At 43.6% G+C, this 21,667-nt stretch overlaps 2 protein-coding genes across 3 annotated transcripts; one reads left to right on the top strand and one right to left on the bottom strand.

Moving 5' to 3' along the window:
* The first annotated feature begins 38 nt into the window (after nt 1-38).
* Nucleotides 39-11,277, top strand: psap (prosaposin). Of its 2 annotated transcripts, none has more exons than XM_081724525.1 (14): nt 39-196; nt 3,284-3,417; nt 3,520-3,594; nt 3,671-3,796; nt 4,195-4,392; nt 4,478-4,621; nt 5,124-5,180; nt 6,812-6,958; nt 8,645-8,734; nt 8,969-9,152; nt 9,282-9,445; nt 9,943-10,023; nt 10,233-10,340; nt 10,510-11,277. In XM_081724525.1, exons 1-14 carry the CDS (start codon nt 166-168, stop codon nt 10,543-10,545), a joined length of 1,575 nt encoding a protein of 524 aa, XP_081580651.1. In that variant the 5' UTR covers nt 39-165; the 3' UTR covers nt 10,546-11,277. The 2 variants fall into 2 exon arrangements, with proteins under 2 accessions (XP_081580651.1, XP_026879175.2); XM_027023374.3 differs by having other exon boundaries at nt 8,642-8,734.
* A 395-nt stretch (nt 11,278-11,672) lies between these two features.
* Nucleotides 11,673-20,607, bottom strand: abcg2c (ATP-binding cassette, sub-family G (WHITE), member 2c). Its single transcript, XM_081724789.1, is given in 17 exon segments — nt 11,673-12,213; nt 12,397-12,461; nt 12,524-12,613; nt 12,813-12,921; nt 12,923-12,965; nt 13,099-13,220; nt 13,315-13,404; nt 13,572-13,642; nt 13,644-13,724; nt 13,824-14,002; nt 14,323-14,415; nt 14,822-14,973; nt 15,252-15,409; nt 15,828-15,983; nt 17,021-17,138; nt 17,273-17,332; nt 18,690-20,607. Coding segments are annotated over 17 exon segments (1,908 nt in total). The 5' UTR covers nt 18,863-20,607; the 3' UTR covers nt 11,673-12,065.
* Between the last annotated feature and the right edge of the window lie 1,060 nt (nt 20,608-21,667).

Raw genomic sequence — 21,667 nt, 5'->3', positions numbered from 1 at the left:
GACGCTCAGCTACCTATCAAAAACCACTGATCACGTGACTGAGTCACCTGACAGTGGCAACAATTTAACTGACGTCGAGCGACCCGCAGTGCAGTAGCTACACCGAACAACGCCTAGCGATAAGGGCAGCAACAGGGTTTGTAATAACTCGCCGCCGAAGTCAGGATGTTTCTTGCGCTTCTTTTTGTTTCCACGGGTAAGGAATTTACACACACGGCTCTTTAGTTTTGCTAGGTTACGTAGCTAGCTAATTTGAAATAAGTTAGTTCTGTAATTAGGTAGTATGGTGGAAGGGGTGTTTTGATAAACAACTCGGTAGCTAGCATTCCAAATGCACCAGCTACATGGCTAGCTAGCTATTTGTCTATTAAAGACACTAGCTAATATTTTAAAACCTATTAGTTGAAGGGCGATTCGCCGCGCTGAGGTAGCCTTTGGAATGTTTGGGTTTAAAGCACCGTACTGTCATTGACTGTATCTGAAGCAAGGAGGTGGTTTTATTTGTGTTGATTGGCGTGGGATTTCCTCGCTTCATATAGCTATGTATGCTAGCATAGTTATGATGACATTACTAGCGTTATCTATCTAAGATAGCTAGGTTAACTATCTACACTTGCTACTTGGCAGTAGCTAACGAGGTTTTACCTTGTAAAATCTAGTATGGATTGGGGTCTTTTAGGAAGGCCGCTTTTATATGCTGTAGCACGTTAGCGCTAGCAGTTAGCTAGTTAGTTAACCAGCTAACTACCTTGTTTTTCATGTTTACTGTCTACCAAGAAATTGAACACACCCTAATCTAGCGGCCAGTAAGTTGTGACTTCTCATTAAAAGTACTGCTGAGCAGTTACTGTCGTGTCTCTAAGTCTGTGGGTTAAAGTTTTAATACATTGGTAGTTATCTACTTCCTCCACAGATGACTCATCAAAGTCTTTACTCCAAGGTGTTATGAGCCATTTCGTTGAGCAAATCAGGCTTATTGACTTAAAGCTAACGTTAGTAAGTTATCATGCCAGCGTTTGTTTCCTTAGTTGGTTATCCTCTTGTTTGTCTGGTCGATATAAGATCTGTGTAATGTCGCTAAAGTAGCAAGTGAAACTGAATTTTGTAACCCCAGAAGCATCAACGCCACATTTGCGTCCACACAATCTATTTGAATATTATTTGCTAATTCTACTATGCAGTTTTCTAGAAGTATTCCTCTTTTGTCTTCTGTCTTGTGACTTACACCCACAGTTTTCACTTCATCTTTTTGGTCATGAGATTTGTTTTCCTGATTGTGAAAAGCTCTCAACTTGTATGGCAGATTTTCTCTTGGTTCGAAATACAATCTTTGAAAAGCTAGCCAGCTGCAAAGATGCATTTTGTTCCTTCAAGACAAGCTCAGCAGGCTTTGTTTGGTCTTGCTTCGATGCACTTTGTATTATTTTGTTGAGCATCTAAGGCAGCCTGGTTGCTAAATGCTGGCCTAGAGCTCTTTAGGCTGTAAAGTTGTGTGGTAACATACATGTTATTTTTCAGCTGTCTTGCATAAGACTTCAAATGCTTACTTTTTCACCAAGACACTTTGCTGACAGCCTCCATTTGAATGTTTTGGTTACATTTTGGTTAGACTGTCACATCCAACCTTTGACAACCTGTATTGTAATTTTCAGTGCAGTACTGTATCTGTCAACTTTGATTACTGCAAACTGCTTCCAGGCATCACTTTTTAGCACTTGTCTTTTAAAGTTGTTTTTTTTTTAGGTAACATGTGATGTGGGTTGCTGAAATTGACATTCCTTACAGCCATGACTGCTCTTTAAGCATGACCTTATCATACAAAGAAGAGAACTCTGTATAAGGGTTCAACTATACGGAAGTCCACATTCACACCATTACACATTCACACCATTAGCGTTCCTGGGCAGTTCTATTTTATAAACCAAATAAGTGGTATGCCATATTCTGTCAATAACTAACAATCATACTGTGTGCTGTGACCCACTTTTCTGTGCCTAGTTTCAATAGACTGAATATTCAAAGTTGCCTACTTTAAATGCCTTAAACTTTTTTTTTTTTTTTTTTTAATAAAATGGAGTAAACCACACTTAGAAATGTCTTACTGGCTGAGCAATGCTGATGCAAAGCTGTCATCTACAGAGGAGCTAGGTCTTTTTCTTATCCCAGAAAGCTTTCATTTAAGCTGTGCCACAACCTAATTAATGCTTAAATTGGTCATTAACATCAAGGGGTTCTGTACTAGTATGAACATTTTAGTCAGGTTTTAAAAAGCTCTCTGTTCAGAAGACACAGGGTACAGGCCTGTCCTAGAATATTGTATCTGCTTGTCCTTTATTGTTGTCTTCATGCATGACCTCGTTTGACTGACTAAAGAGCACGTGTCTGGATAATTGTTCTAAGGAGCTGCTATAAGAGTTTTAGTTTTGTCCTCATGCGGGCTTTTGGCTCATGTGATGCTGACAGAACTGCTAGTATCACAGTGCTGATCAGAGTTTAAAGGCAGCCTCATGCATGCAGTGAACTTTATCACTTGGGTCAATGAGCGTCTGCGCTTTCCTCGACCCCTCCCTTGTTTTGAAGTGTACATATTGTCAATTTGCAGAGAATGCTGAGGTAACTAATCTTGATTTGACTGAGGAGCTTATCTTCTCAAAATTGCCTTTCCACCCGTTTGTGAAGTGCTTGCCTTAAGAGCAGATAAAGGTGAGTAGGCTACTTGATCCTGGCCTCTAGCACCATAAGCCTCGTTCCAAAGCCGAAAACAAAGGAGTTTGTTTGCAGCTGATATTCTAGTCTTGACAGATCGTCTGCAATTTTTTATTTATTTATTTTTTATTCCCCCCCCCCCCCCCCATCCGATTGTTGATGGCCTGCACCTAACTGGATTGCAATTTTACCTGTTTTTAGTTCGACACTGATAGCTGTTGTCTTTTTAAGGAACCTCTGGGGATTTGTTCTTCATCCCCTGTTTCAGATCTCCAGTTTTGCCTGTCTGTAATGGTCCTATAAGAAGGCAATGAAAGGACTTCTATGGCTGTGACTAAGATGACTGTTCAGAATGGGGAACTATGCTTAGACAACCAATCCCATTTCTTTGGGCAGCCTGGAACTTTCTTTTCTGTGTAACAAACTTCCTTTTGCCTGCTTGGATTCCCTGTGTGTGTGTTGAGTTTCCTGGCTGCTCACTCTTTGCCAGTGGCATTTAAAGATTGGAGCCTCAGATGAAGTCTGGCACAGGATGGTTAGCTGGTGTAAATGGACCCCCCCCTGTTTTCTCTTTCAGCTGTGGCAACCCCACTGCTGGGCACAGAGCAATGTGCCCGTGGCCCCCCCTACTGGTGCCAAAATGTCAAGACAGCCTCCCTTTGTGGAGCAGTGCCCCACTGCCAACAGAATGTGTGGAGCCAGCCTCAGATGGTTAGTTAATTATGCACTTTGGCACCACAGTTGTGAACACCACCTGTGTGGGTTTGTTTTTGGTTTTTTTTTCCCCTCCTAATTGTGACTTAATTTCCACAGAAATCTGTGCCATGTGATTTATGCAGAGAGGTGGTGATTGTGGTGGACCAGCTACTCAAGGAAAACTCCACAGAAGTAAGTATTGTGGGAGCTTGTTGCATGCTGATTTATAAGCTTTTGCTTTTCTGTGCTCATGAATGTGTATGTTTAGTCTGAGCTTCTGGGCTACATGGAGAAAACCTGCCAGCTGATTCCAGATGAGGACCTGGCTACAGAGTGCAAGGAGATGGTGGACAATTACTACCCCATCCTCATGGGCATCATTAAAGGAGAGCTGGTAAGATGAGCTGAATGGAGCTGTACATGCACTGCCAAGTCAGGCTCAAACATTTGAACTGGTCTGTTGACGCCAGATGCAACATCGTCTTGGTGATTGTCATAATGACGTTGTTTTGTATTGAGTACGCTCCCTGTGGCTTTTTCCACAAGAGCTGATTTTGTTGTAGTAGAATTAAGGGTGCTCTGTGAATAGATTGCTTTGATGGTGCTTGTGGGAGGAGGAACAGACTGCTCTTTGTTTGACCTACTCCCTTAAAGAGCTTACATGTAACTGGTCGTTTCCCTGTACTGTGGATCACAATCAAAGAAACGATTGTTTAAGCTGATCGAACGGCGTGTTCTGTGCACGCGATCAGGATCGTGCTCCAAGATGCTGCTGTGCTCACCTCTCTTCAGGAGGACCCAAGCGTGGTGTGTGGTGCCCTCGGCCTGTGCGTGACTCAGCAGGAGGGCCTCGCCAAAGCTCAGCTCGTGTCTAATGAGATTCCCCAGGTAGACCTGTCCCAGCGCATCAGCCCCATGTTGCTCAACATCCCTCAGCTCCTCTTTCCTGAGGAGGCAGCCAATAAAGAGGAGACAGATGCCCTTGAAGAGGTAAAGACCCCGCTCCTCTCTCACTGAGGTCCTTACTGTGTTGTCTGTTGGATTAACGAACCTGGTGGCGTGTGCTCACCCACAGGCAACTGGAGACGTGTGTGCATCCTGCGTGCAGTTTATCACTGACTTTCAGAACGAAGCCAAAGGCAACGCCACCTTTGTCAATTCTTTGATCACGGAGCTGGAGAGCCAGTGTGAACTGTTGGGGCCTGGCTTGTGCGACATGGTAAGAGTCTTCACCTTCAGTGGGGTGTACCTTGAAGCAAGTATAGTTTTGAAGGTGGGGGGGAAGTAACTTGGACCATCGTATAGCTTTACAGTTGCTTCAGAGTTGCAAAACAAAAATGGCACAAAGTATGTTATGGTATGCTGAGCTAATAGTGTAATTTGAACTGAACAAAGGAAATTATGTAAATAATATGGTTGGGTTTTGTTTATTGCTCATTTGACTTAAACCTGTCTTGCTTTTTAGGTATTCTGCATTTCCCAAAACAGTAGTACCCAGTGCCTATGTAATGGTGACTGTTAAACAAGTGAACTCCCTACTGTCCACCATTTTTGATTGGGCCTTATGAACAGTTGTGTGTGTGTGTGTGTGTGTGGGGGGGGGGGGGGGGGTGGGTTGTTGGGTGGGGGTTTAAGGAGGTGCCCACCCACTTGGGCTAGAGAGTTGACTTTGTTCAGTGATGGTATGGTTGCTTTGGTGAACTCTGTCCTCTCTTCCACAGTGCAAGCAGTACGTGAGCCAGTATGGTTCTCTTGTAATTCAGCAGCTCATGTCTATGGTGAGTACCACACAGCTCACTCTTCACCTCGTCACATTGAATCAGGGCATCCACATGTACCTTTTATATACCTGGTTTACTTTTGGCCCAGTTGGTTTCATTTTATGCAGTGGTCTGTGTTGTATATGCTTGGCCTTTTTACAGAGCCAGTCTGGCTTTGGTTTTCTCCCTCCAATAAGCCTGTGTGCAGTCTTACAGCCACTCTGCCTGCCTGCTGGTCTCATCCACATTCTCTAATCACTTGTGTTCTCTTTATTTTATTCCCTCCCCCCTCTTGATTGCCTTCCTTCTACCTGTTTCTGTCTTTCTCTTTCTTTTCCCCTTTGATCTGCAGGAGGAGGTAGGTCTCAGTATTAATCTGCTAGCCTCACCCGTAGTGTGTGGGGGGGGGTTTGTTTGTTTTTTTTGGGGGGGGGGGCATACTTGCCTGTGCTGTGGGTAACCATTGTTAACCTGTGCAGTTATAGAATAGTTACTCACAGTATTAAAACATTTATTTTAAGCATGTTCATTAACCTGCCAGTATACCCATTATTCATTCACACTTGCTACCTGCCACCTCCCAGAGTGCATTTTAATCTGCAGAATACCCTTCAACTTCAGCTTTTCCTTTTCTTTATAGTGGTGGTTAGCATGCTCGTGTTTTGTCTAAATGCTTTGTTCTGCATAGTCCTTTATCTACATATTTTTAGAGCAGGGTGCCCAACTCGAGTTCTGGAAGCCCACAACCTTGTTTAGCTTCATCTCTGCTCTAATTTGGATGAATGTATAAATATCTTGTAAAAGAGTTTGCTTTTTGTCCTGGGTATTGGGACTCCCCTCATAGTTTTAGTGTGATCATCATTACCTGGATGATGGCGTCTGAAATGACTCGCATGAGGTGTGAAACGATCATGGCGTACTAATGCCCAAGAACCGAAACCCACGTTGATGTGATCACGCTGCAACCTGACCCCAGGGCCACGTCAAAAGCGTCCTTATTTTTTGTTGCTTGGGGGAAGTTGTACAGACTTGTGTCCAGATTCTGGCATGAATCACCCATGTGAAACATGCTTTTCCTGTGGAGACTTTCCTGTTCCAGTGTGTCTTGGTTGTCTTGAGTGTTTTAATCACAACTGCAGAACTGCGGTTCTCGGACTGGAGTTGGGCTTTTTGTTTTGGATTGCCCGTGTCCCAACAGTCATTAGAAGTGACCCAAGGCCTTTGCCTGTCTGATGTGGTTTGGTGACTTGCATGCCTGGCTGCAGTAAAACCTGCTGTGTGCTGTGGATGGTGAGAGGCATGGCTGCTCTGTGGAGCTTTACAACATGTAGTGCATGACTTGAGTCTAGAGGTACTCGCATGGCTGTATCCAGACCAAACGGAGCATAGTTGTCCAAAGCCATCGCAGCTTACTTTCTTTATATGATTGATTGAATAGAGTACTTTAGAATTATGCTCACTCTCCCATTTATGATGGGCTCAAGTGGTTTCTGGGGGAAACTGGGCTTTGCACTCCAAATGCTGCGTGCATGATTCTCCACTGTACACTTATACTGGTTACTCTTGTGTCCAATGTACATTCGCTGGTTCCTCACTGTTGCCCTTGTTTACAACTTTCATCTATGCACTCTTGTTCCTCCTCCCTGTAGCAACCGAAAGACATCTGCACCCGCATTGGTGTCTGTTCCTCCAGCCCCATGCCCATGTACACGCTGGTGGCAGCCAAATCCATCCCCCTGGTGAAAACTGTCCCTGCGACTAAAGTGGTTGAGGCCACCTCTCTCAAGTCTGCAAAGGTAAAGCAGCCCACCCTGCATCTTCAGTTTGGCCTGAAACTGAAGATTTAATTGCTGTTTGGCTGTTTGATGCAGCATGCAACAGTATAGCATGTGCATATACATGTTTGAACATATACAGTGCATCTGAAAAGTATTCAGTGCTCCATTTTTTCAACATTGTGTTATAGCCTTATTCCAAAATGGATTAATACACTACCGCATAATGATGACACAGTGAAAAATGATGGAATTTGTTTCAAGTTTATATAAAAAAAAAAAAGCACACTGTACATAAGCATTCACAGCCTTTGCCATGACACTCAGAATTGTGCTCAGGTGCCTCTTGTTTCCACTGATCATCCTTCAGTTGTTTCGACAACTTGATTGGAGGCCACCGGTGGTAAATCCAATTGATTGGACATGATTTGGAAAGGCGCGTGCACACACCTGTCTGTATAAGGTCCCATAGTTGGCAGTATTTCAGAGCACAAACCAAGCCATGAAATCCAAGGAATTGTCTGTAGACCTCCGAGACAGGATTATATTGAGGCACAGCTTGGGGGAAGGGTATAGGGGAAAAATTTCTGCAGCATTGAAGATCCCAATGAGCACAGTGGGCTCTGTAAATAGAAGGTTGGAACTACCAGAACTCTTCCTAGAGCAGGCTGCCTAGCCCATCTGAGTGATCAGGGTAGAAGGGTCTTAGTCAGGGAGGTGACCAAGAACCCAAGGGTCACTCTGACAGAGCTTCAGTGTTGATCTGTGGAGAGAGGAGAACCTTCCAGAAGGACAACCATTTCTGCAGCACTCCACCAATCAGGCCTGTATCGTAGTGGCCAGACGGAAGCCACTCCTCAGTAAAAGGCACAAGATGGCCTGCTTGGAGTTTGCCAAAAGGCACCTGAAGGACTCTTCTCTGGTCTGATGAAACAAAGATTGAACTCTTTGGCCTGAATGCCAAGTGTCATGTCTGGAGGAAACCAGGCACCGCTCATCACCTGGCCAGTACCATCCCTACAGTGAAGCATGGCAGCATCATGCTGTGGGGTTGTTTTTCGGCAGCAGGAACTGGGAGACCAGTCAGGGTTGAGGGAAAGATGAATGCAGCAATGTACAGAGATCCTTGAAAACCCTCTCTGGACCGCAGACTGGGCCGAAGGTTCATCTTCCAACAGGACAACGACCCTAAGCACACAGCCAACAAGTGGCTTTGGCACAACTCTGTTCTTGAGCGGCCCAGACTTTAACCTGATTGAACATCTCTGGAGAGATCTGAGATGGCTGTGCCCTGACGCTCCCCATCCAACCTGATGGAGCTTGAGAGGTTCTGCAAAGAACGGGAGAAGCTGCCCAAAAATAGGTGTTCCAAACTTGTAGCGTCATGCTCGAAAAGACTTGAGGCTGTAATTGCTGCCAAAGGTGCTTCAAGTATTGAGCAAAGGCTGTGAATACTTCTGTACATGTGGGTTTTGTTTTTGGGGGGGGGGATTTGGATGAATTCCAAACAAATCTTTTCACTTTGTCATTGTGGATGGGGCGGTGTGTAATTTTTCCCTAAAAATTCATTTGATCTGTTTTGGAATAAGGCTTTAACATGATGTGCTGTAAATACTTTCCAGATGCACTGTACATACTACATATTCATGCCTTTCTATATTTTCCCCATCTATAACCAATTCAAAGTGTGTGTTTGTGTGTCAGAAGATGGTGCGTGCACGTGAACCCCCTCAGTGTGCCATCTGTGAGTTTGTGATGAGGGAGCTGGAGAATATGATCCAGGATCATACCACTGAGGTAGGCCATCAGCAGGCACAGTTTGCGGGGGAAGCCTTCCTGATCACATGCAGGTTATACTTGCAGAGCCGGTCTCAAAGTAATGCTGGTACTTGGCCACCCTACTTGCTTGCGTGCTGTTGTCTTTGAATTCCTTTTTCAGAAAGCTTCTGATGTAGAGGTCAGGTTCCATTTATATATCCATGTTTTCTGGTTTGGCGGTATCGTGCTGACCTTGTGCTGTGGTCTTTTAAGGAGGAAGTGGTGCAGGCTGTGGAGAAAGTGTGCAACATCCTGCCATCTACACTTACTGCCCAGTGCAAGGACCTGATTGAGACCTACGGCCAGGCGATCATCGAGCTGATCATGCAGGCTGCCGACCCCAAGTCTGTTTGCGTCGTGCTGGGGCTCTGCAATGGGGCAGGCCGCACCCTTATCCGTAAGTGCGTGTGTGCGCGCGCATTCTGCTTCCTTTCCTGCATTTGTCATACTGCATAACTTAAAACCTTTCAGAAATAAAAAGGTTCTTGATCTCGGATCTCCCCCCCCCCCCCCCCTTCCCCACCAGCTGTGATGGAGAAGGCAGAGTTCGAGGCTGGCGGCTTCTGTGACGTGTGCAAGATGGCTGTGCGCTATGTGGACAGGCTCCTGGAGAAGAATGCCACCCAGGCTGAAATTGAGGAGGCTGTGAAGAAAGTCTGTAACTTCCTGCCGGATGAGTACAAGACTCAGGTGGGTCAGGCCTGGAGTTATGCAAGTGTGCTTCTGACTGCTAGTGTGATCCTCTACAGAATGGTTTAGTGCCAGTCACATGCTGTGTGTGGTCCTAAAGCCATGACCTTTAAGTGTGACTATTGTTTAGCCATTCCAAACCTAGTTCAACCACCTGAAATCTGTTTAAATCCATCCTCAGGCTGAAGCTTTGCTCCTGCATTTATGGTTGACGCACCCCGTTTCAGAACATTCGTCAGCTAATGATTACGAATACAAACTAGGAGTCATCTTAGAAACATGAATGAATAGACATGATCTTCAGAGTAAAAATCACTTGTATTTAGTGAACAATTAGGAATAACACCTGCAGGTGACAATACAGCTGGACTTGGTCCCTAAAGGAATGCCTTAAATATTGATGTCAAATATCTTGCGATCCTCTTTGGAGTCGGAGTGCTAACTGCCAGTCCTGGATCCTCCTCTGCTTCACTGCCTGTCTGTGTTCCTGTGTGCAGTGTGACCAGCTGGTTGAGCAGTATGAGCCTATGCTGGTGGAGCTGTTGCTCCAGACCCTGGACCCTGACTTTGTCTGCATGGTAAGACTCTCCCTGTTCTGCACATGCTGCATTGGAAAGATGCAGGGTTTGTTGTGAAATGGTACAAGATGGTTATAAGGCTGTCACACTAGCTTGCCTCCAAAAAGCATTCGATATACTGGAGGGCGTGGGGGCATGCTCTGCCTGTTCTCGAGTGGAAAGGGTTGGAAGCCTTGTCTGAGTGTGTTCTGTGCGGACTGGCTCCACAGAAGCTGGGCGCGTGTCCCGAGGTAGTGCAGAAGCTTCTGGGCCTTGAGCAGTGCAGCTGGGGACCCTCTTTCTGGTGCAAGAACTTGGAAACGGCCTCCCTCTGCAACGTGAGTATCGGGCACACCCGTCTATTGTGCTCGCACCTGCTCAAAACTGATCAAAGACTTTCACATTAAAAAAACAAAACAAAACAGAAACCAAAAACAAACCACAAAACAAATTTAAATGGTGCCTGGTAGTTCCTGAGGTGGTAAATGATAACTGATTGTTTTTCAGGCGGTGGATCACTGCAAGCGCCATGTTTGGAGTTAGAGGTGCTGTGTGCCCAAACTGACCTGAGGAGCTAAAGGAGAATTTCTGTAGTGCTGCTTTCCCCTGTTTTAAAACAAAATGTCCTCCTGTGGGAGGGGTTCTTAAACTAAATAATGGATTAAAGTGCAACAATTTAATTTAGTTTTGGGGAAGAGGAGGGCTACTGCTTGGGAGTTTTATATTCAGGAGGTGGGGTCTGAAGAATGAGAGGGGTTTTACTGACAAGAGGAGTAGAAGTGGTTTATTCACCAAGTTTCAACTGCTGATTTGCTCTAAAGTCTGTGAATATGTTTGCTGTTTTCCGCCAAGACAGTTTCTTTTATTTGCACACAATGTTTGTAATGGGGGTGGGGGGTGGGGGTGAAGAATTGGTGACTTGAGTGAGGGGGTCAGGACATTTATTGGGCTTTTAATGTAAAACCCCTCCCTCTGCACTCTAACTGCAACTACTCCTTATGCCGGAACCAATTTAGGAGCTTTTGTTTGTCTGGTTTCAGTGACATTTCAATGTTGATTCTCAATATTTTGAAATGATTTTGCATTGAGGGCAGGAAAAATCTCAAATAGCTGTCCTGTTAACCCAGACCTGATTTTGTCTTGACCTCTGGTAGCCTGCCCTTACTGCCTCTTGATTGTCATAAGCTTCAGTCTGCTTGGCTCTGTTTATACTGAACTATTGTGGGTTTGTCTTGGTTTTTTTTTTTTTTTTTTTTTTTTCGGTTTTTTTTTTTTTAAATGAAATTAAAGAAACCCAAATCAATTTGTGTAGTAAAGAACTCATTTTAATTTGCTGTTATTGTCCAAGCTATCCCAGAAGCAGCAAGTTTAAAGGATGGGTGCTTATGACCTTGTAGACCAGTAGGGGGTGAACAATTTCAAAAGGGGGAGTTTTCCTTCATTTACAGGTAACATTTATGACCCACTCAATGGTCAATTAAACCCCATCATTCACTTATCCTATTCAAGGGTAGATTACTGTAAGCCTGAATTTTGTAGTTACTTTTTAAACTGTTTGGTAACGCGTTATGGTGAACACTTGCCCTTTACCCTCATGCAGGGCTAGTGCCAAAGGCAAAAGAGGTTAATCTTCTACATCTTGCTGATTTTGTAGAAGTGCAGTTTTTTAATGCAGCCTGACTCACACAGGACTCTTAACTACATATCCCACATTAAATTGTTGAACCAAGCACATTTTGGGAAGCCTTTTGAAGAGTGTAACTTATATTGGAGAAGCATGCTTCTACCTAGTATAGGGTTTGTGCTGACCTATATCCAATGGCCAAATCAAGGCAATGTTGACTTGGATGTCTGATCCAGGTCTAGTAGTATATCGAGCCAGACTGGTAGGGCTCATTGTCTCACACACACATGGTATGTTAACCCCCCAAATTTTTATTTTTATTTTATTTTTTATTTTTTTGTGGGAAGACAATTTTGGTATTTATTCAAGTGTCTTATGACTATCAATTGATAGTTGAGTTTGCTCAGTCTGGGTGGTTGTTCCACTTCTCCCTGCTCCCTCACCTCCAGCGGTTGATCCGGCAGAGCTGTACGTAGGCGAGCATCAGACACACACACATGATGCCTGTCAGAGCCACCAGGTTCTGCCAGAATCCCCAGGTGCTGTGATCAATCTCTTGTTGATCCAGATACATTTCACCTGTCATTCTTTAAAAAAAAAAAAGAGGGGGGGGGGGGTAGGAGGTAGGCAGCAATTTGGAGAAGTATTTAAAAACAGTAACTATACAATCTGGACTTTGACAGCTTCAGTTAACATGATCTGATTCACTTTTGTAATAGTGGGTGTTTTATACACTGTACATGGGCAGGCACTGAGACTGTCAGACTTACATTGTGTAGTTGCTGGTGAACACTTGCTCTCTTAGCTCTGATGGCCAACCCCTGTTGGAGAACAAGATTGTGAATTACTGCCAGAATCAAAGAAGCACACCACTGGGGGGGGGGGGGGGAGACTCACGTTAAATCCATAGCGGAATATACTGAACCACTTCAGCCAGGACATCCAGCTGAGCATGGAGTTCAGGTTCACCAAGAAGCTGCCAAACACCTGAGAATATCTGAGATAATATGGTTACAAGAAGGAAAAAGCACAGTGAGGTGATGGTGGAAACTACATCTCCCATACCCACGACTCTTTATTTATTTGTCTAGCATGGCTTCTAAAATCTAACATTCCTTTCAAATGTTACATTCTGCATTAAGAGTTCCCATGGGTTTGAGGAACAATGTGTGGTGCTCAGACTCACCATCATGAAAACAAATGGCAGAGCGATAAGAATGTTAGCCATGGCAAAAGAACCCACACTGGTACTGACCAGGAAAGCCAGGCTCACTGCTGCTAGACTGATCAGACTCAGTCAGACAGAACAGGAAGAAAGCTTCAACCTTAGGCTTTAAGGCTAGGGGAGAGAAGGCAAGCATTATATATTGTAATCACAGTGTATGTACCCTTATGTTAAGATTAGTGTCTCAGGTAAGGACAGGCCTGGGAATCACTGATCCTCTGAGTCATTGATGGGGTCATCCACTCACCCATCATGAAGTATGGAATTGCAGAGAAAAAGACAGGGAGTATGCGGTTTGGAATGAGGTCAGCAAATACTTTGGACAGAAAGTACACAGATGTGCGGTAGTAGCCACTGGAATTTTCATGGCTGGGGGGGAAATGGCAGGAAAGGAAATGACCCTTAAAGCAAGCTTATACTCAAATAACAAATACCCAACTACACACACACACTATAGGCTTACATGAAAAGTACTCTGTCACTAATGAAGAGCTCAACTGCAGAAAGGTTGCCAAAGACCATGTTGATGACCAGGAAGAAGAATGCGCCAGTTCTGAAGAGTCAACAAAACCTTGGTCACACTTAGAATAAACAAACTTTTACAAAGCACTGAATTCATGTCTCTTTTGGACAGTCACTTGCTTTTATTCGGAAGCACAGAATCATTGTCTTAACAATAGCTGCAAAAAACATTCTCAGTACCCTTTGACATGAGGTCACCTGTTCTGCAGAGCCTCAGGCAAGGTGTGAGGGATCTGGCAGTAGATCAGTCCCACCAGAATGCAGAAGAAAAATGTTAAGGAACAGCTGTGCATAGGAGGTCTGAGGGTTCTTCAGGATGTTCTTCACTGTGCGGCTGCTCACTAACCTGAGCTATAGAACAGAACCCCGTTTCATATATCACACGAAGACAAACCTTTAGAATAATTTCTAATAATTTTCTTTTGAGTTAAACAAGGCATGGCTATTGACCTGGTAACAGAAGGACGTAGCATAACAGGCCTGGTCACTGCCTGTCTTGGCCTGCAGGCTGAGACCTTGTGTCAGCTCCTGCAGATGTTCAGTGAGTTGGCAGTACTGGGATGACTGCCTGTACCTCAATGCCAGAGGATTCTCACACGACAGCATTATATCACCACTATTCAGGGTCTCTGAACAAACACAGGGAGGACATGACTAACTAGTATGAACAAGAGCAGCATTTTTTTAGGGGGGGAAAAACATATTAAACATTATTTAACATGGATCATCATCTAAAGATTTCAAAGAAATGTTTTGAACTTGAATATTGACAAATTTGTATTTCCTTGTTTTACTCTAAACATTGGTAGAGATATAAGGTGTTTTCACAATATCCAGCCCTCTATAGGGTTAAGGTCGGATCATGTTAACTGAAATTAAGTCGTTCATTCATTCACAGTTTCTTCAGACAACCAAATTTTTTAGACAGCAGAACCTGATTTGCCAGTACCTGATTTGCCAGCATCACCCTGAGGAAATAAGTTTTCATTGGTGATGTCAAGGAAGAAATCTGCTGGGTTATTAAACGGCTCACATTTATAACCTTTGAGAAAGAACACAACTTTAAGATTACTGTACACACTTTACAGCAACTAAAAAATATCTGTGTGAATAGAACATTCTTGTATCATTCTGTCCTGTCTTGACCAGTTCTGCAATAATGCCTGAGTTCAATACAGCTTTACTGATTAATATTGTGTGGCATTTCAACCTTTGTGAAAATTACTGTGTAAGGCCTTTTTGTCTGTGTAATGACAAAAAAATATAACCAATTAATCTTAATTTATGAGCAGCTGGCAGTTTTTTTTTAAAGAAATAACTGATATAAATGGTGATGTATGTTTGGTTAAAAATGCTCAGTTAATGTTTGCAACAACAGCTTAAACAAATCTTTTGAAGTCATTTAGGGAAAGGTCTGTAGAACCTGCTTTTACTGCTTTATCTAGTACCTAGTCCTTCGAAGTAGCTAATGGCCTGGTCTGCAGCTGCTGCGTAGACGACTTCCCCCTTGTTCAGGAGAGTAAGGTGATCAAACTGCCGGAAGATGGAAAAGCGAGGTTGGTGGATGGAAAAGATGACAGTCTTCCCTTTCCTGGAGAGACTGCACAGGGAGAACAGAGGATTAAAAACAGGAATGACATGAATGATACCAGTGAGACAGAAAGATCAATTGTTTTTGGCTGTGTTGGACACAGGTCAGCGGGTATGTGAATGGCTGCATATTCCAGTAAAAGACGTGCCCGAGCATGACGAGTATACAAGATTCAAACGTGCGTGTTTGTGAACTAGGCAGGTTCCTCTAAAACCTGTAGGTCCACATGCCGCTGTGGGGAGGATGTGGTAAAAAGGAGCACCGGGCGGGGTGTAACAGAGCCGCACTTATGCAGAAGGGCGACGATGGCACTGGCCGTGTTGGAGTCCAGGCCTGTAGTGGGCTCATCCAGGAAGAGCAGAGAGGGGGAGGTGATAAGCTCCATGCCAATGCTGCACCTCTTCCTCTCGCCGCCAGATACTCCCTGCAAAAACTCTGCGCCAATCTGAGGGGGGGGGGGAAGAGAGAGAGAGAGAGCGAGAGAGAGAGAAAGAAAGAAAGAAAGAAAGAAAAAAAAAGAAAGAAAGAAAGAAAGAAAGTGGGAGAGAGAGAGAGAGAGAGAGAGAGAGAGAGACTTAGAGTACCTTTAAAAGTACTCTGAATCCATTCGTAGCACAAGGGCATTTACATTAACCTGACACTTTTATCCAAGGAAACTTAAAATTATATTTAAATACAACTTGAGCAGTTGAGGGTCTTTCTCAGGGAGCCAACAGTGATGGGGCTTGAATCAGCAGCCTTCTGATTACTAGTCAAGTGCCTTAACCACTGAGCTTCCCACCGCCCAACTGCACTTATCAGCTTTGCACACTTCTTGCTCAGCTGTGAAATTCTAGGTGAAGTGAATAGGAGAATAGGAATACCTTGGTGTCTGCACAGTCCTTCAAGCCCAGCTCCTGGATGACCGAGTCGACATTCTCTGCTTTGTCTAATGAAGTGTAGTCTGCTGGGGAGAGCCGCAGATTGGCAGAGAATGTGAGGTTCTCCTTGACAGTCAGAGTACCCATCAGAACATCATTCTGAAACAAGGAGGTACACACACTGCATTTTGTGTGTGTGTGTGTGTGTGTGTGTGTGTATCTTACACAAGGTTTCCAGAGAACAGGATGTTTTGTATCAGGTCTTTCATTGCCCCTCCAAGCAAGTGCTTCACTTTATATATGCATATAAAATAATAAATTCCTGTCTCAGCTTGCCATTGGGTGGTCAGATCTTCTCCCCCCCCCCCACCTTCTTCTTCCAGGCCTTCCTCCAGAGTCTGTCGGGATCTGGAGTTCCCACAGGATCTTAACCTTGCCGTATCCACCACTCTCTGCGTCTCCTCCCATTTGGACTTGGGAGTGTCCAGCTCATATGCTGCACAAATGATTCTGTATATAACCCACTTGGGTGTATCTCTGTGTATGCTTGTCCTGCCAGCAATTGGTATCCTGCTACCAGGTGCTGGATTGTCTCAGAGGCTTGTTTGCAATGTCTGCTTCTTGGGTCTTGTCTGCTGTGATACACCCGTAATTTAGTTGACTTAGAGCTTAATGCCTGATCTTGTGCTACCATGATAGATACCTCTGTGGTGTCCTGTAGTCCTGCCTTTTCCAGCCATTGGTAGGATTTTCTTATGTCAGCCACCTGTGCTATCTGTCAGTGGTACATTCCATGGAAGGCAATATTCAACCACAGCTCCTCCTCTGCTTTCATTAGCTCATCTTGGGGGACATTGCTGGTTGTATTCATGGATGCTTTGTGTCTCATCCTGAACAGCGGATCTCTTATAGGCCTCTTCTCTCCTGCTTCCAGTTGGCATACAGCCTTTGGAGGTTGGACCTTGGGTGTAAGTGCTCCATGAATTGTGAGGAGTTCTCATCTTGACATCAGCATCTTCCAGTGCATCTCTTGGCCAGGTTATTGTGCCAGCTGATGACTGGCTGGACATATGTTTATGACTTTGATTGGATTATTTCCATTCAACTAAGTCTTGAAGACCTGCCTGTGTGTGTTTGTGTATGTCATATTTATATCGGAATATCAAATGTAATGGACTGCTGCAAACATCTCTCACCTGAACCACATAAGCAGCAGAGAGCCGGATTCTGGTGGTCATAATAGAGTTGTCAACCAGAACCTGGCCTGATTTTAAGCCTTTGGGGTCTTTCCTGCCAGCAAGTACATCTAGAAGCCTGGAATGGAGAACAGTAACATTGACAAAGAGAGAGAACCAATAGCATTCTAAATGAAAATATCCATAACATAGCTTTGGGCCAGCTCTCAAATGTAACAACTGTTTTTAGGTATATATAAAACTGTTACTCACGATGTCTTTCTGCTACCTGTAGGACCCATGATGGCATTCATCCCAGACTTCATAATACCACTGCATAATAAAACCGAACATTAAACTAACAGGGAAAAGTTACAGAGTCCAGCTACTCAGATCCTAGAGAATTCAATTCTGCTTTTGTCAACTTCAGTCAAACCATAATTACAGCAAATAGTAGTGGATTGTATTATTTTGGAATGACTTCAGATTTATCAAGTTGTGAGGGTTTTACAAGTACTTGACTGAACAACTAAACAACTGATGGTGCAATCAACCAAATGATGGTGTCTTTATTAAACTCTCTGAACTTGATTAGTACCTACAAGGCAGAGAGTGGATCCTTGAAGAGAGCATCCTACTATGGTAAGTTTCTCGTTGCCGTTATTCGGATATTTCCCAGCTATGGGCTTCAAGCCAATACTGACCGTGCGTCTATTGACAACTCTTTGAAGGAAGCGCAGTTGTTGTTGTAGAACAGATACGAACTTTACACTTTATATTTTTTCTTACCGTTATATGTTGGCTTGGGCTGGTCTTCAGTCTTATCTGATGCGTACTTCAATAAAATAGGCTATAGGAAACAGCCGTTGCATTTCATAATAATCGCCGACAGGATATTGTCCTGATTTCACTAAACAGCTCCAATTTCTCCCAGCCCGAGGCACTTAAACAATGGAAATATATTGGATTTTAATAAGAAAAATGGTCACTAAATCAGACGTAACCTTATTACTGTAGTTGAATGCTACAGTATGAATGAAAGACTAACAATGGCCCACTCTTCACTGGTCAAGAACACTGGTCAAGAATAACATCTTACTACCCTGTAGCTAATGCAGGGCAGAGGCAGAACATTTCATGAAAGCTTGAAAGAAAACCATCACAAACACACATGTCGAAGGAAAGTTGTGGAAGCAAGTTTCTTTGGAACCCCCCCCCCCCCCCCCCCAGAGCTACACCTCACAGCTCAGCTCGGCAGACGCTGGCTGAATTGCTATTTGGATGCAAGCTTCATACAACACTTCCTATAATGACTGCCTCACAAAGTGGCATCAGTCTTCAGCAAACTGATGCAAAGGCAAAGCAGCACATGAAAGGATGTCAACCAAAACAACGGAGTAAGGCCTTCCATGCAGGAACCTGATTTCAGGGACTTTTTGTCATCATCCAGCAAGAGGGAAAATTAAGCCACTCTATGAGACAGAGCCCTACATAGTGAAAAATGTCCAAGCATTCATGGTAACTGTGGCTTGTCCAGGGAAATTCATTATGAGGAGCTCTGCATTCTTCAAGCTCTTGTATGGCCTTATGGATGCTCCACACAGTGCAGCTGAAACATCTACACAGTGCTCCAGGGCAGAAGGGTAACACACACACGCGCACACACACACACACACACACACACACAGACCTGACATCTTTGAGAACCTCCTTCTCCATCCATTTCCCGCTGATTATTCCTGTGCGCTTCTTGACACAATAGCGGAGCTTGTAGAAGCTGACAGTGGGACCCGGGGCCTGGAAATATAATGCTGCCTCCTCTGCATGTACAGACACCCGATCACATTCTAGTCCTTCGTCCATGGTAGCGTCTTCTCTGGAAACGCTGGCCTGCAGAAGAAGTCAAAGTGATGTTAAGACGCATGTGGATAGTAACACTGAAGGAGGCAACCCATTTAGATCTGTCCAGAACACTTATAGCAAGAGTTGCACACACACCTGTACCATTCACTACTGATCATTTTATGGAAACAGAACCACTACTGAATGGAGGTCATTTATGAAGCAGACCGTGGATCGTTCAACTTAACATTATGACTCACTGTCATAAACCTTAATTCAGAAACCATAAGTCCTGTTAAAAACAAATACTATATGAACATTAAATTCACGAATACATGCGCGGCTATGGTAAGTTTCTCGTTCCCGCTATTCGGATATTTCCCAGCTATGGGCTTCAAGCCAATACTGACCGTGCGTCTCTTGACATAACTCTTTGAAGGAAGCGCAGTTGTTGTTGTAGAACAGATACGACTTTACAATTTATATTTTTTCTTACCGTTATGTGTTGGCTTGGGCTGGTTTTCAGTCTTATCTGAAGCGTACTTCAATAAAATAGGCTATAGGAAATATACGTTGCATTCCATAATAATCGCCGACAGGACATAAATAGCTCCAATTTCTCCCAGCCCGACGCACTTAAAGAATGGAAATATATTGGATTTTAATAACAAAAATGATCACTAAATCAGACGTAACCTTATTACTGTAGTTGAATGCAACTCGATTAACCCGATGAAATGCCCATATCATTATGAAATTGTTAAAAAATTTTTTTTACAATGTTTATATGCAGAGTCAGTAACCCTTTAGTCTTGGTTTAGTAATGCGGTGTATTAATGTAGAATAAGGAGGAAGTAGAGAGGGCCGACTAGGCCAAAAATCAAATAAAGAGCAATCGCTTGAAAACGTAAAAATATGTCCACGTGTTATTTTTTTTAAAGTGTGGTCAGATAAATATTTTTTTCCCGGCGTACCGACGGCTTTTTAAATGTCTGCAAAAAAAAGGTTAAAAAAGCAGCACATGAAAGGATGCCAACCAAAACAACGGAGTAAGGCCTGCCATCCAGGAACCTGATTTCAGAGTCTTTTTGTCATCATCCAGCAAGAGGGAAAATTAAGCCACTCTATGAGACAGAGCCCTACATAGTAAAAAATGTCCAAGCATTCATGGTAACTGTGGCTTGTCCAGGGAAATTCATTATGAGGAGCTCTGCATTCTTCAAGCTCTTGCATGGTCTTAGAGATGCTCCACACAGTGCAGCTGAAACATCTACACAGTGCTCCGTGGCAGAAGGGTAACACACGCACACACACACACACACACACACACACACTCACACTCTCTTACACACAGTACACCATCAGAACAAACCAACTGACCCCAGAGTTTCTGATAGGGTAGACATTACTGTAATTGATTTAAAATATTGGCTGTCCATGTGGTTACTGTTTGTTGAAAAAGTTGTTTGAGATGTTGATAATTCTGTTTTAAAGGAAGTGTTATGTTCCACATGCAGCATAGTGATCTGCTTTAGTGTTATTCAAACATGTATTTCCAATTCTACACATTTTTTTTTAATGATGAGAGATGTATTGTTATAAATGTAACTACATTCCATTTTTCTGTAGTCACTGAATCAGTCTCTCTGTTCTGCACCATGTCATATGACTTAAAAACTTAAAAACATGGATATAAGAGCAATGATGCTGCTTCTGTAAACTGTTCCGTGACCAATGTTCGAGAGAGGATTAGTGTGTCCAGAGAAGTGTACAAGTATTTGTGAACTGCATTATTGAATTAATAAAGAAAGCAGTGACTAAACATTTCAGCGGTGATGTCAGTGGGGAACCGTAGCCACTTGTCAAGGTCTGCCCTAACTGACCATTAATGTCCTGGGGCTAAGACTGATGTTATGTTCTGTGTGGGGCAGTCTTTTGACCAGACATTACAGCAAGGTAACACTTTACCAAGCCTGTAAACCTGTTGAAGAATTAGAATATTTTTAAAGCTGAATTTGAAGACTATGAATTAACAAGTCTCTAAGACATTCAATCAGTAGCAGGTGACATTCAGGTTGAAGGGTGTTATATTCCAGATGCAGAGTTTAACCACCACAGCACTTTTAGGGTCTTAGTGGACAACAAAGCTGTAAAACTGCGAGGCTTAAAGCAATGCACGTTCATGGACATGAACTGTCTGAGGAGGGACTAAAGATTCACCCAGAAAAAGCAGTCCAGTTTCTTGAATTTGTCACTTTAAATGCACGGTCTCCAACAGGCCTGTTCTGAAATACCAGTACCACCAGGTGATGCCAGTAACAATGGAAAGGGATTCTGCTTGAGAGTTCCTTTGTAAGGAATGTTTGAGCAATGCTTTTGCTTGCCAGAGATTCCATCGCTATCTACATTCACCAGCCACAACATTCAATCAGCCAATTAATCTACATTCAACTAGCCAATCACATGGCAGCAACTCAATACATTTAGGCATGTCAAGATTGACATGGTCAAGACAGCCTGCTGAAGTTCAAACCGAGCATCAGAATGGGAAAGGAAGGGGATTTAAGTCTCTGTGAACGTGCCATTGTTGTTAGTGCTAGACGGGCTGGTCTGAGAAACTGCTGACCTATTGGGATTTTCATGCACAACCATCTCTAGGGTTTACAGAGAATGGTCCGAAAAAAAAATTAAATATCCAGTGAGCGGCAGTTCTCTTGGTGAAAATGACTTGTTGATGCCAGAGGTCAGAGGAGAATGGCCAGACTGGTTTGAGTTGATAGAAAGGCTCGATAGTAGGGTCAGAATTTGGCATAAACAGTATGAAAT

This window comes from Electrophorus electricus, chromosome 12, assembly GCF_041902795.1.
Source record: "Electrophorus electricus isolate QZ-2024a chromosome 12, ASM4190279v1, whole genome shotgun sequence".
NCBI classification, from domain to species: Eukaryota; Metazoa; Chordata; class Actinopteri; order Gymnotiformes; family Gymnotidae; genus Electrophorus; species Electrophorus electricus.
Note: the sequence above shows the minus strand (reverse complement) of the source record. Positions and strands in the feature narration are given on the sequence as shown.

What these genes read in the sequence shown, in the direction of transcription:
- psap (XM_027023374.3), top strand. Translation starts at nt 166, where the DNA reads ATGTTTCTTGCGCTTCTTTTTGTTTCCACGG. An exon ending in GCTTCTTTTTGTTTCCACGG is followed by an intron (nt 197 to 3,283) that starts GTAAGGAATTTA and finishes TTTCTCTTTCAG; the next exon opens with CTGTGGCAACCCCACTGCTG. An exon ending in GGCCTGGCTTGTGCGACATG is followed by an intron (nt 4,622 to 5,123) that starts GTAAGAGTCTTC and finishes TCTCTTCCACAG; the next exon opens with TGCAAGCAGTACGTGAGCCA.